This window comes from Micromesistius poutassou (assembly GCF_964030765.1).
Source record: "Micromesistius poutassou genome assembly, chromosome: 17".
NCBI lineage: Eukaryota > Metazoa > Chordata > Actinopteri > Gadiformes > Gadidae > Micromesistius > Micromesistius poutassou.
In genome coordinates this window covers 5,631,060-5,644,131 of record NC_140287.1, presented here as the reverse complement: position 1 = coordinate 5,644,131, position 13,072 = coordinate 5,631,060, and the positions used below count along the sequence as shown (strand labels likewise).

Here is a 13,072-nt window from a genome sequence, read left to right as displayed (position 1 = left end):
GAATCCTCCAACACCTGCGGGACAAGGATCCAGAAGGTGACCACCACGTGGTCCACATGAAGGACTGCCTTGTGTTCCGGAAGCACATCTGCATTTCCTTTGAACTCCTGGGGTACAAACAGACTTCTTATTTGCGGCTTGGATTCTGTGCAATTTCTGGATTCTAAACTAATTGTTGCTTTGCATTGTGCGCTACAGTGCGAGTCTGACTCGCCATCGGAATTAATAAATCCATTATTCACAGTTCTAACCTGCGTGCCATGGTGACTGGTGGTAAGAGTGTCTCATTTGTGAGGAAGTGCGCATACTCGATCCTCAAGTGTCTTCAGCTGCTGAAGAGAGAGAACATCATGCACGCTGACCTCAAACCGGTAGGAGTCCCGTTCATCTCCCATCTGCACTGTCAGCAGATAGTTTTCACCTGTGAGCTGTTAGCCCAGCTATTCACACCGAGTCGTCTGCTTCTATGACTGCAGGCTAACATGGTCATGTCCGACAAGGACCCCGACACCCTCAAGGTCATCGACTTTGGTGTGAGCCTGGTTCAGGAGGATGAGCCAACATGTGGGTCTAATTGTTTTCTTCAGAGGAGACGTACAATGTGACAGCATTGTGTTATTTGATGGGTTTCATAGAGTTATCTTTATCCTACTGGCTTTGTTTTGTCTTCCAGACTATGGTTGTATCGGGACTCAGCCGTACCGTGCTCCAGAGGTGACCCTGGGTCTTTTTTGCACCACTGCCATTGACATGTGGAGCTTTGGCTGCTGCTTGATAGAGCTCCTCATTGGAAGACAAGCGTTCTCTGGACCTGAGGAAATTGAACAACTCACGCGCACCATAGAGGTAATCCTACAAGCCACTTTTTGCTTAGTACTGCTAATTAATCATGAGAATGAATTCTTTCAATATATTTTATTAATTTATTTATTAATAATACAGACTTAAGATTAGAAGACAAAACTAGGAGAACAAGTATTACGGTGTGAGTAAGACATGATAATTGATAATTGCTGATTTATACTACAAGGAGGGGCCATCAAATATGTCACCAAGATATATCAAATGATCTGCTGTAACAAACGGTTCAGACCACTGAGCATGGATAAGTTCAAAAGTGGAGTCGGCTTCTATTAAAACTAGATTTTCAATTACATCATTTAGTTTTAAATCATTTAGATTGGGTGGACTTTTCACAAGTTAGGGTTAGAGTAAGCTATCAACCCCCCAGGGATCTGCACCCATGACTGTGTATATTTGTTTAAGTTGACTATTGGGTATGGTTGTCTAATTTCAGATACTGGGAATGCCTCCAGCAGCAATGGTGGCTTCGTCATTATATAGGGATGAGTTTTTCGGTGAGGCTTTATGGCATATGATGGAGTTTCAGTTGCACGAAAGAAAATGCACAATGTTAATCCAACAATGTGAAATAAACAATGTTAAATCAGTGTGATGCTGTATAATGTGCAGACCGGAAGGGCAACCTGAAATATATCAGGCTCAACAAGTCGGGGGAGAAGATCCTGCCAGGCCCCAAGAGGCTGGAGAGTCTTCTGGGCACCAGCGACCCGGACCTGCTGAACTTTATCCAGCGTTGCCTACAGTGAGTGCACTACCTGGTGACAGTAGAGCTCATGAAATATGTTTAATCAGCGGTTGTGGCAAAATAGTCTACTACAAGGCCAGCGATGTGGCTGAGTTGGCTAACCATCCCCCCTGAATGTTTCTACCAACGCTCGGTTAATATGACACATGGTGAATCAAAGTGTTCCAAGGCTTCTGTGTCCGCAGGCTTTTTTTGCTTAATATTGAACATGTGTTTATTTTCTTAAAAGTTGGGACTCATCAAAGAGGATGACTCCAGGTCAGGCTCTCAAGCATGCCTGGATGAAGAACACTTCACTGGGACACGAGTCCCCATCCCCAGCAAAGCCACCAAAAACTGGTACAATATTTATTTTTCCTTTTTTTTGATGTATTTAGAATCCTATAACTCTGTTTCATATAACCTTATCTATGTATAAAAAGTATATTATATTAAGGTATATAAAAACTATGTCTAGGTAAAGAAAGGCACTGCTTATGTGTCCTGATAATAACGAGATGCCTCATCAGTGATTACGCTCACGCTTACGTGAGCGTGTTCGTGGCAGCGACCGTTTATGTGCACTGTGTTCGGAATCTAAAAGTTCTTCTTCGTCAGTGGTATATATCACACCAACAGGATAACCGCCACTATCTGTTGGGTGTGGAACATAGGTTCTGTGTTTGTTGGTGATCATGGAGGCCACAAGATATATATTTTTTGTCATTTAGACGGTTACAACGTCAATCAAAAGTAAAGTGTAGACATGGCAAAAAATATGTGATATGATGGTTGATTCTTTTATATTGAGTAAAACTTTCTCACCGGCCAAAACTTTTGCCTTGTGGTCCGCCATGTTCATGCGCATCACTAGCAAACAATACGTCACCAACTGGGCAACTCTGTTAGAAAAATCTGGCCCCATTTGCCAAAAGGATGTAGAATCATCAGAGCGTCATGAGGTGTCGTTCACAAGAACCTTCCAAAGTTGCGAAAATCCTTTCCCCATAATTCTCAGCGATCTGAACAGGTCATTAATGATCAAGGCAAAACATTTACCAAGAGTCTATAAAATCATTTGCAAACCTAGATTATTCCTAAACTCTTTATTATGTTTAAATTAATAATTTGTATCGAGGACTTCATTTATTTGAATTCACAGTTATGCTGAAGACCCTGGCTGCAAAAACCATACAGCATCTGAAACCAGACAAGGCCACTGGCAGCCAGCCACAGACAACGAAACAGAGGGAAATGGCCAAACTGGGGAAACAAGGGAAGATCCTGAGACCCCTGACTTTAGAGGCTGACTCCCTGCTCCCTCCCATTGGTGCGACTGGACCAGCTCCTCCACCAAGAGGCAAGAGGTCAACTGCTGCCACAGATGGTGGGGCAGCTAAGAGTGAAGTACTTATATCAAGACTTACTCTCCAAGAGCTATACGCCCTGCTCCCTCCCATTGGCGCCACTGTACCGGCGACTCCACCAAGCTGCAAGAGGGCAACTGTGACCCCAGATGGGGGGGCAGCCAAGAGGGACGCAGGGTCATCCAGACCAGCTGGCCAAGCGGGATGCTCCCTGCTCCCTTCCATTGGCGCCGCTGCACCGGCGACTCCACCAAGCAGCAAGAGGGCAACTGTGACCCCGGATGGTGGGGCAGCCAAGAAGGATGCAGGGTCATCCAGACCAGCTGGCCAAGCGGGATGCTCCCAGGTCCCTCCCATTGGCGCTGCTGCACCGGCTCCTCCACCAAGAGGCAAGAGGGCAACTGTCACCAGTGATGATCTTAAAAAGATATCCTAAAAAAATCAACAATATTAAATCAGTATAATGCTTTATAATGTGCAGACGTGGGCGGCATGCTGAACTCCAAGAGGATGGAGAGTCTTCTGGGCACCAGTGAGTCGGACCTGCCAGACTTCATCCAGCGTTGCCTACAGTGAGTGCACTACCTGGTCACAGTAATGCTCATGGAATATGTTTGATCAGCGGTTGTGGCAAAATAGTCTACTACAAGGCCAGCGATGTGGCTGAGTTGGCTAACCATCCCCCCTGAATGTTTCTACCAACGCTCGTTTAAAACGTGACATGGTGAATCAAAGTGTCCCAAGGCTTCTGTGTTCTCAGGCTTTTTTTGCTTTAATATTGAGTGTGTGTTTATTTTGTTTACAGTTTGAACTCATCAAAGAAGGTGACTCTCAAGCAGGCCACGATGAAGAAGAGTTCGCTGGGATGCATGTCCCCATCCCCAGGAAACCCACCAAAAACTGGTAGAATACCATTTTTTTTATGGATTTAGAATCCTATAACTCTATTTCCTATAACTATATCTATGTATAAAAAGTATTTTATATTACAGTATATAAAAACTATATCTAGGTAAAGAAAGCTACTGCTTAATGATCAAAGCAAAACATTTTAATTACCAAGAGTCTATAAAATCATTTGTAAACTTAAAATCTATTAATTATGTTTAAATTAATCATTTGTTTTGAGGGCTCAATTTCTTTGAATTCACAGCTATGCTGAAGACCCTGGCTGCAACCACCACCATGCATCTGAAACCAGACAAGGCCACTGGCAGCCAGCCACAGACAATGGATCAGAGGGAATGGGCGAAACAAACGGCTCTGACTTTAGAGGCTGACTCCCTGCTCCCTCCCATTGGTGCGACTGGACCGGCTCCTCCACCAAGAGGCAAGAGGTCAACTGCTGCCACAGATGGTGGGGCAGCCAAGAGCCAAGCAGTTACATCCAGACCTGCTCGCCAAGCGCTATACCCCCTGCTCCCTCCCATCGGCGCCACTGTACCGGCTACTCCACCAAGCTGCAAGAGGGCAAGTGTGACCACAGATGGTGGGGCAGCCAAGAGGGACTCAGGGTCATCCAGACCAGCTGGCCAAGCGGGACGCTCCCAGGTCCCTCCCATTGGTGCCACTGCACCGGCTCCTCCACCAAGAGGCAAGAGGGCAACTGTTACCAGTGATGATCTTAAAAAGATATCCTAAAAAAATTAACAATGTTAATCCAACAATGTGAAATCAACAATATTAAATCAGTGTGATGCTTTATAATGTGCAGATGTGGACGGCATGCTGAACTCCAAGAGGATGGAGAGTCTTCTGGGCACCAGCAACCCGGACCTGCCGGACTTCATCCAGCGTTGGCTACAGTGAGTGCACTACCTGGTCACAGTAGAGCTCATGGAATATGTTTGATCAGCGGTTGTGGCAAAATAGTCTACTACAAGGCCAGCGATGTGGCTGAGTTGGCTAACCATCCCCCCTGAATGTTTCTACCAACACTCGTTTAAAACGTGACATGGGGAATCAAAGTGTCCCAAAGCTTCTGTGTTCTCAGGCTTTTTTTGCTTTAATATTGAGCGTGTGTTTATTTTGTTTACAGTTTGGACTCATCAAAGAAGGTGACTCTCAAGCAGGCCACGATGAAGAAGAGTTTGCTGGGATGCATGTCCCCATCCCCAGGAAACCCACCAAAAACTGGTAGAATACCATTTTTTTTATGGATTTAGAATCCTATAACTATTTCCTATAACCATATCTATGTATAAAAAGTATTTTATATTATAGTATGTAAAAACGATATATAGGTAAAGAAAGCTACTGCTTAATGATCAAAGCAAAACATTTGAATTACCAAGAGTCTATCAAATCATTTGTAAACTTAAAATCTGTCAATTATGTTTAAATTAATAATTTGTTTTGAGGGCTCAATTTCTTTGAATTCACAGCTATGCTGAAGACCCTGGCTGCAACCACCACCATGCATCTGAAACCAGACAAGGCCACTGGCAGCCAGCCACAGACAATGGATCAGAGGGAATGGGCGAAACAAACGGCTCTGACTTTAGAGGCTGACTCCCTGCTCCCTCCCATTGGTGCGACTGGACCGGCTCCTCCACCAAGAGGCAAGAGGTCAACTGCTGCCACAGATGTTGGGGCAGCCAAGAGCCAAGCAGTTACATCCAGACCTGCTCGCCAAGCGCTATACCCCCTGCTCCCTCCCATCGGCGCCGCTGTACCGGCGACTCCACCAAGCTGCAAGAGGGCAACTGTGACCCCAGATTGTGGGGCAGCCAAGAGGGACGCAGGGTCATCCAGACCAGCTGGCCAAGTGGGACGCTCCCAGGTCCCTCCCATTGGTGCCACTGCACCGGCTCCTCCACTAATAGGCAAGAGGGGTGTGGCAGCCAGATGCATCAGCAGTCAGATGCATCTGAAACCAAACAAGGCCACTGGCAGCCAGCCGCAGACAATGGATCAGGGGGAAATGGCCAAAGGATCCTGAGACCCCTGCATTTAGAGACCTACTCCAAGGTCCTTCCCATTGGTGCGGCATCACCGGCTCCCACATCAAGAGGCAAGAGGGAAATTGCTACAACAGATGGTGGTGCAGCCATGAGTGACGAAAAGACATCCAGACCAGCTGGCTAAGCGGGATGCTCCCTAGTCCCTCCCATTGGTGTGACTTCACCGGCACCAAGAGTCAACAGTACCACAGATGATGGTGCAGCCAAAAGCGACGCAGGGATCTAGACCTCAGTGGTACGGGAAGGGGAGTGCTGCGGAGGCTGCAGCCTCCCTCGTCACAGCATCAGCTCCCCTGGTGGTGGGCTGTGGACAATTTTTATTTTTTATTTTAAAATTATGAATTAAAAAATACATAACATGTATACTGTGTTTGATATGGGTTTAACAGTATGTGCAGAATATACATTATAAACTCATGATATATTCTAATATTTCATGGATAATGTGCCGTTCATGTGTACTAAACGTTTTAAAACATACTAGGCCTATTCACGGCCTATCAGGCTTGCAAAACACATGTGCAACAGACTTACATTTCAAATAATGTATTCGATCCTTTACAATGTGGGATTAAGCTGTCACATGGTGAGACATGACAATTAGTGCAGGTATAAAATGGAAATTGGGTATACTTTCCTAAAGTAGCCTTATAGCCTAACCTAGCTTGCGGGGATTGTTAATTCGGGATGGAGCTGATGTTATCAATGTTATTATTTTATAATCTGTTAACATAAATAACATATCGCTTATCACACGCTCTAAAAGCAGGATCTGGTGAGGAGGCTTTTGCTATTCATATAACCTATTAAAGACCGGGTAAACCAAATTCAGTATTTTTCTTCTTATCATATTAATTAGGCCTTAAATGTGTCCCTCAAAACATGTAAAAAATATTTTTCCCATTCATCATTTCCTTGAGGAGCTAGGCCTCAGAGAATGTTCTGTGTGCAGGTTTAAAATGGGCGGGTCTACATCGATGACCGCTTTACGTAAAGCGGTCATACTCACATAAACCCGCCCCCTGCTGCCCTCTAGGTATAAATACATTAACCGCGCACTAGCATTCTGTGGTTTCACCCGTCTATGGTTTTACCGCTCACGAGTCTGGTTTGAATTGTCAGTTTGCAGTTGGCTCTCCGGTGATGGGCGTGGTTTCCTGGCCTGCAGCGCACACGCCCCCACCGTCCTGAGCCTGGGGTTACTGCTCATTTTTCATCAACTTTGAAGCATAATTTTATATACTTCGCGATTTTTTTAGTCCTTCAAATTTGGCAGGGTGGTTAATAATATATTTTCCTGTGGTATTATAAACTCAAAACCCATAATTATTCTTGGTTTACCCGGTCTTTAAGTTAAATTGCACACAAGCCTCAAATCATCCCGATTGAGAAGCCTCTTAAGAGCGGGAGGAGCAACCTCCCCAGACCCCAAGGTTGCAAGAACACCTGTTGTTTGACCGCTCGTAATGTGGCTTTAGTCTGCGTGTGATGCATATTAGACTAGCCTACTACTACCGTGAACGTGAATATGGATTTTCTATTTAGGGTAGTTAGATAAAAAAGTTAGATTAAAGATACTCATTCACACTGATTCAACCCAACATACAAAATATAAAATAACTTTGAATTGGCCAAAAATAAATGACCCATACGTAGGCCTAAATGCAACCACAGTGAGAACATGTCATTCAGGGTAAAATGACTTGTTGGTTTGTGAAATTGATCAGATTTACACAATGGGTCTTGTGTACGTTTGAGATGATGCATGGGAATGCTTAGTCTTTCCAAAATGTCCACCTGGATATTTGTGGCTGCTGCAGAGATGTAGGCTATATATTCGCTGAGGAGCTGTGCACATATATTCAAGCCACTGTTTCAGTCCTTCTAAAGGCATTCATAGTATAGACACCCATGCAGCATTAACTGCTAACTGCAAGTGTCGAAGGTGGAGTTTGTGTGTGTGTGTGTGTGTGTGTGTGTGTGTGTGTGTGTGTGTGTGTGTGTGTGTGTGTGTGTGTGTGTGTAGTGTGGTATAGTGTGGTGTGTGAGTTAAAAGAAAAAAAATTATAATAAAAAGAAAAAAAATGCATAAATTGGGCTGTACGGGTCATCTTATTTCTTCCAACACATCGATTCCATACACTTATTTTGCATCATTTAAGAAGCGCGAACTTAAAAAAAGACGGTATTTTTTATTTTGGTTTAGCGAACTTAAAGAGCCTATAGATGAAGGAGAATAAAACCAAAATAAAAAATACGGTATTTTTTAAGTTCGCTCTTCTTAAATGATGCAAAAAAAACTCATTACTTCTTCGTTTGGATCTCATCGGTTACAAAAACAAACGTTTGAGACGGCGATATGTATTACGTTTAAGCCAGACATGTTACAACAAGGGGAACAGAAATAGTTAATTTAATACTAGATTTAAACTTTCAGAACAATTCACAAAATGTTTTCCTTACCTCCACTACAAATAAGTGTATGGAGTCGATGTGTTGGAAGAAATAACATGACTCGTACAGCCCAAGTTATATATTTTTTTCTTTTTATTATTATTTTTTCTTTTATTCTTTTCATATTTCTGTCATATATCTAGGCCCGGTTCTTACGGGTCCACGGACCGGCTCCGGCCCGGGCACCGTGGTTGGGAATCGCTTCTCTCGTAGATTTATTTTAATAGGCGTGACCGGAAGTCGTCGTGTGTTTGTGTACGGTCGTCTTATTATTATAGTCAGAGGCTGCCTTGTTGGAAGTTGTTAGAAACCAGCGTCCCTGTAATGGCAGAATTGTCGCTGTATCTCACTAATGTCAACGTTTCACTCGGCCAAAACATGGAATCTGAGAAGGTTAGATCATCCTCAATCTGCGTGCTTTTCTTGTTCTTATGGTTACTACAAATCTGGGTTTAATTAGGTGAACAAAATACTTCCCTAGCACTAGCTCCAGAGCTGAAACGCTCGGTCACCCCAAACGACATACCGTATTTTGTTCCATGTTGTGTCCCCATCTTGAACTAACATATCTCTATATTTATATTTATAAGCATGTGCGATCACGCCAAAGTGGTACGAACGCCAGGTTTTTACGATAGCAGGCTTACAGTACAAGTTGTCCTGGCTTACAAAACACAATACAACTAGGAAATTCAATGCAACAATACAACTTGAAAGTCAAACTCTTCTCTTGGTCTACGCATTTTTCTTGTACTGTAGTTATGTTGTAGAGTGCTTAATGTTGATATACTGCGCTAAATATAGAATGGTCCACAATCTCATATCTCAGGGATGTTGCTGATAATGATGGTTGTGTCAAGTGGAATGACATTTGTGACCCAAATATATATATATTTTTTCCCCTGGTTATTTTTCAAGAATTATGGGGCTGCTGACAACTTTGAGAGTGTGGAGATGGGAGAGCCTATAGATGAAGGAGGGAGAGTTAGAGTGCCTCGTAGAACCATCTTCTTTGCGAGCGGAGAGACCATGGAGGAGTACAGCACCGATGAAGAGGAGGATGAGGAGACGCCTATGAAGAAAGATGTTGTGACTGTGGACCCGGTAAGCTGATTTCAAAATTAGTCTGTTTCCTTAATTACAGACTGGACTTCTTGAGTTATTCCAGGTGCCAAATTGAAGGCAGAGGAATATTGTTTCGCCAGGAAGACTGTAGAAGTATGTTGCTAGGCAGAGAAGAAGTTGCCCTGTAAACACAAGCCACAAGGAGTTAATGTGCACTGCACACCTCCAAATTCTCAACATGTGCCTTAGAGTGGACGGCCTGTAGAGATACATCCTGTATGCTAATAGCACCACATGACTTCAAACAGTGAGGGCAAACAAGCAGGACATTGTGCACAGGCGTCTCATCAGTGCATTTTGTATAGGTCTTGTTATGGTTACATAAATGCTAGTGTGCATCATGTAAAGTAAGTAAGTAAAACGTATTTATAAGGCACATTTTTAATAGTTTGCACTGTACATATTGTATTTATTCAGTAGCTAAAATAACAATATTAAATTAAAAAAATACATAAAACTCAGACATCCACATATAAACAAAGATAGTAGTGCAGAGGTAAGATAGTTAATGGGGAGAAAAAGCCAGGGTGTACAGATGGGTTTTGAGCCTTGATTTAAAGGCAGAAATGGAGTGGGCATCACGTATGTGAGGTGGCAGTTGGTTCCACAAGCATGGAGCAGCTACTGCGAAGGCCCGCTCACCTTTTTGTTTGAGTCTGGAGCGGGAGATGTGGAGAAGACCTTTATTAGAGGATATTAGGGACCTAGGGGCTGAGTATATGAGTATATGTATGTATACTTGCAAATATCTTTGCTAGTAGTGCACAGTACATCCCCTTGTACTGGGCAAGGGCAGACATGTATGCCATTTTAATGTACATTCAGATGCAGAGACATACGACAACATTGCATTACAATTAAAGAGTGGAGTTTGTGTTAAGTACTTATTATTTGCTAGAAAAAATATGATGGGTTCATTAAAATTGTAATTGCTTGGAATGTTTCCCTGAGATACATATGAACGTTTACAGTATTGGCAGTTGTAATGTTAGGTTTCCAATGCTGGTTTATATATGGCTTGTTTCCGGTGTGTTTCAGTCCAAACTTACCTGGGGCCCGTACTTCTGGTTCCACATGTGGCGAGCAGCTACCTCAACCGTTTCAGGTGAGCGTCTAAAGGAAGTATAATAATAAATAATATTGTTTTTAACCCTTAACTGCAAGAAAGAGGCCAAGTCGTTTCTAGGCATAGTTGTTTACACTAGTAATTTTGAAGGCACATTATGTATGCAACATCCACATTTCACAAAAAACATTAAATAGGTGATGAAATGTAAACAAAATCGAAAAAATATACAACACGCTAAGAATGGCAAAACAAATTCATAGGAATAGAAAATGGCCACAATACCTCCTTTACAGTGATTTTTGTACATCCAGCTGTTAAAAATGTACCTGCCTAGCCTTCTTTTATACAATACTATTTATTTGGCTAGTGTGTGTGTTTTTCTTTACATTATTTTATATTTACCTTCTGCAGTGTGTGACTACATGGGAGAAAAAATGGCTTCTCTGTTCGGAATAACCACGCCAAAATACCAGTATGCCATCGACGAGTACTACCGCATTAAGAAAGAGGTAGGCAATAAAAAAAGGCATTGTTGGCATAGTCAGCCGTGGTGGCGTTTTTGCACTGAAGTGACAGACTTGTGTAACACTTGTCAACGCATTTCACATTGTTCGTAGCCTAATGACTCGCCCTGTCACAAAGCGTTCGTAACGTCTCCTCGCACTTATTCACTGATGGCCTCTGCCGCGTTCCTGCACAGGAGGAAGAGGAGGAGGAGGATAACCGCCTCTCCTTGGAGGCTGAGCATCAATTCAACCAGCGGCGGGAGGAGGAGAAGGAGGAGGAGGAGGGCGGGGACGGCCTCAGCCTCTCCCAGCGCCCGACCGCAGAGCAGCCGGCCGCGTCCTTCGTCAACATCAGCTTTGAGCTGGAACCCGAGCCGGCCCCGGTCGCCCCCGACACTAGCCGAGTGCCCGCCCCGCTCTCCTCCTGATGACGCGGCCCCACAGGCTCGCTGCAGGTTCACAAGTGCCCTCATTCCCAAAACGTCAAGCATCCGCGTTGCCAAATGCGCTCGTCCACCCATGACTGTAACCATTTGTCTGTTTTTTTTGTTTGTTCTTTTTATTATATTTTCGCTTTTTTAACTGATTTATTTTTCGTCACCTATATATAAGGATGATATGGAAGGGATGTAAAAGTTACTGTACTTTTTATAGCTGGCGTTGCATTGGATGAAGAGCATGTTGAGACTTTTCCTAGACTGAGGTCTGGATAGTCAGGCCCGGTGTTGGGTATGAAATGTTCCTTGGATGTAAATGTGCATCTAATCCTCAAGGAACAGGTACGTTATTATGTCCTGACTAGTTTCTGACCGAATGTGTTTGTTTTCCGTTGTGCGCAATGTTGAAGATTTGCATACACAAGAGGAGCCACTTATTATTTCTCAGGAAACCTTATTCTGGCCTCTTCTGTAGATATCCAAACTGGTTTCTGTAATCCAGATTATGAACTCTGTTTCTTGTTTTGTTTTTTGTTACTAATGGAACGTTTCTAAGAAAAGTTGAGATGAGGCGAATACCAGTTTGGTTCTGCTTACTCATTTATTTAGTTTTTTATGAAAAATATTTTTTAAGACATTTTAGTTAGGGCTGAGATAATGAAATAAAATAACTTTTTGGAAACTAAAAAAAAATGATGAGATGAACCGTATGCTAGTTTCTCTTAAGTCCCAGGGAAGGAACAACCAATTTCTCTTTGAATTGCTGTCACTGAACAGAGTGCAACCAAGGGTCTTTTATGGTTCTGACAAGCAGGAAAATATAAAAATGCTGTTAATTACACAAAAGAAAATTTCAAAAATTAACTGCTTAACCAGTTTTGTCCATTTTTTTTTTTTACTAGCAGCTTTTATTTCAAAGAATACGTTTGTGAAACTGAATGGGGACTTTTAGAAATATGCACTTCAAAATTAGGAAGGAATGCCAAATAATAAAAATGCCTTAACTAATTAAAGTTACCTATACAGAACAGAAATAACTGGAAAGAGGGCAGTTGATAATCACAGCCAATAATAGTTCCAATTCTGTTTTACATTTTGGCCAGAGTTATTGTCAGTTATCTCATCATAATCAGATTTTTCCGTTAAAGTTTGGTCTGATTTGTATGCAACTCTTATCTGTATTTATGCAGTAGTAATTTGAATCATTACATTGTGGCCGATGCAATTTGCACATTTTGGAAAGGGCTAATGCACAGGCATTCAAAATATTTGTTGTGGATCTATTGTTATAATTCAAAACAAAATGAAGACTTGTATTTAATGTAATTAATAAAACATTGAAAAATTGTTTTGAGGTATGTTTAATTAGTATATAATTATTGATATAGCACATTTTGACCTACTGAATTGACCCACTGAATTTGTCGTACATTGAGTATAACTGACCTCAGAACTTTCAGTCTACAGTGTGGAGTCCTCAGTCCACAAGAGAGCAACTTCACCCCAGAATCCTGCAGATCATTGGTACTCAGGTCCAGCTCTTCAGACAGAGTTGGAGTTGAG

General features: G+C 42.7%; 1 protein-coding gene across 1 annotated transcript; it reads left to right on the top strand.

Moving 5' to 3' along the window:
• The first annotated feature begins 8,659 nt into the window (after positions 1-8,659).
• Positions 8,660-12,857, top strand: fam177a1 (family with sequence similarity 177 member A1). The gene is made up of 5 exons (XM_084481982.1): positions 8,660-8,765; positions 9,291-9,476; positions 10,536-10,602; positions 10,978-11,075; positions 11,267-12,857. The coding sequence occupies exons 1-5, from the start codon at positions 8,697-8,699 to the stop codon at positions 11,498-11,500; spliced, it is 654 nt and encodes a 217-aa protein (XP_084338108.1). The 5' UTR covers positions 8,660-8,696; the 3' UTR covers positions 11,501-12,857.
• Positions 12,858-13,072: the final 215 nt, after the last annotated feature.

What these genes read in the sequence shown, in the direction of transcription:
- fam177a1 (XM_084481982.1), top strand. Translation starts at nt 8,697, where the DNA reads ATGGCAGAATTGTCGCTGTATCTCACTAATGTCAACGTTTCACTCGGC. An exon ending in ATGTTGTGACTGTGGACCCG is followed by an intron (nt 9,477 to 10,535) that starts GTAAGCTGATTT and finishes GGTGTGTTTCAG; the next exon opens with TCCAAACTTACCTGGGGCCC. An exon ending in ACTACCGCATTAAGAAAGAG is followed by an intron (nt 11,076 to 11,266) that starts GTAGGCAATAAA and finishes GTTCCTGCACAG; the next exon opens with GAGGAAGAGGAGGAGGAGGA.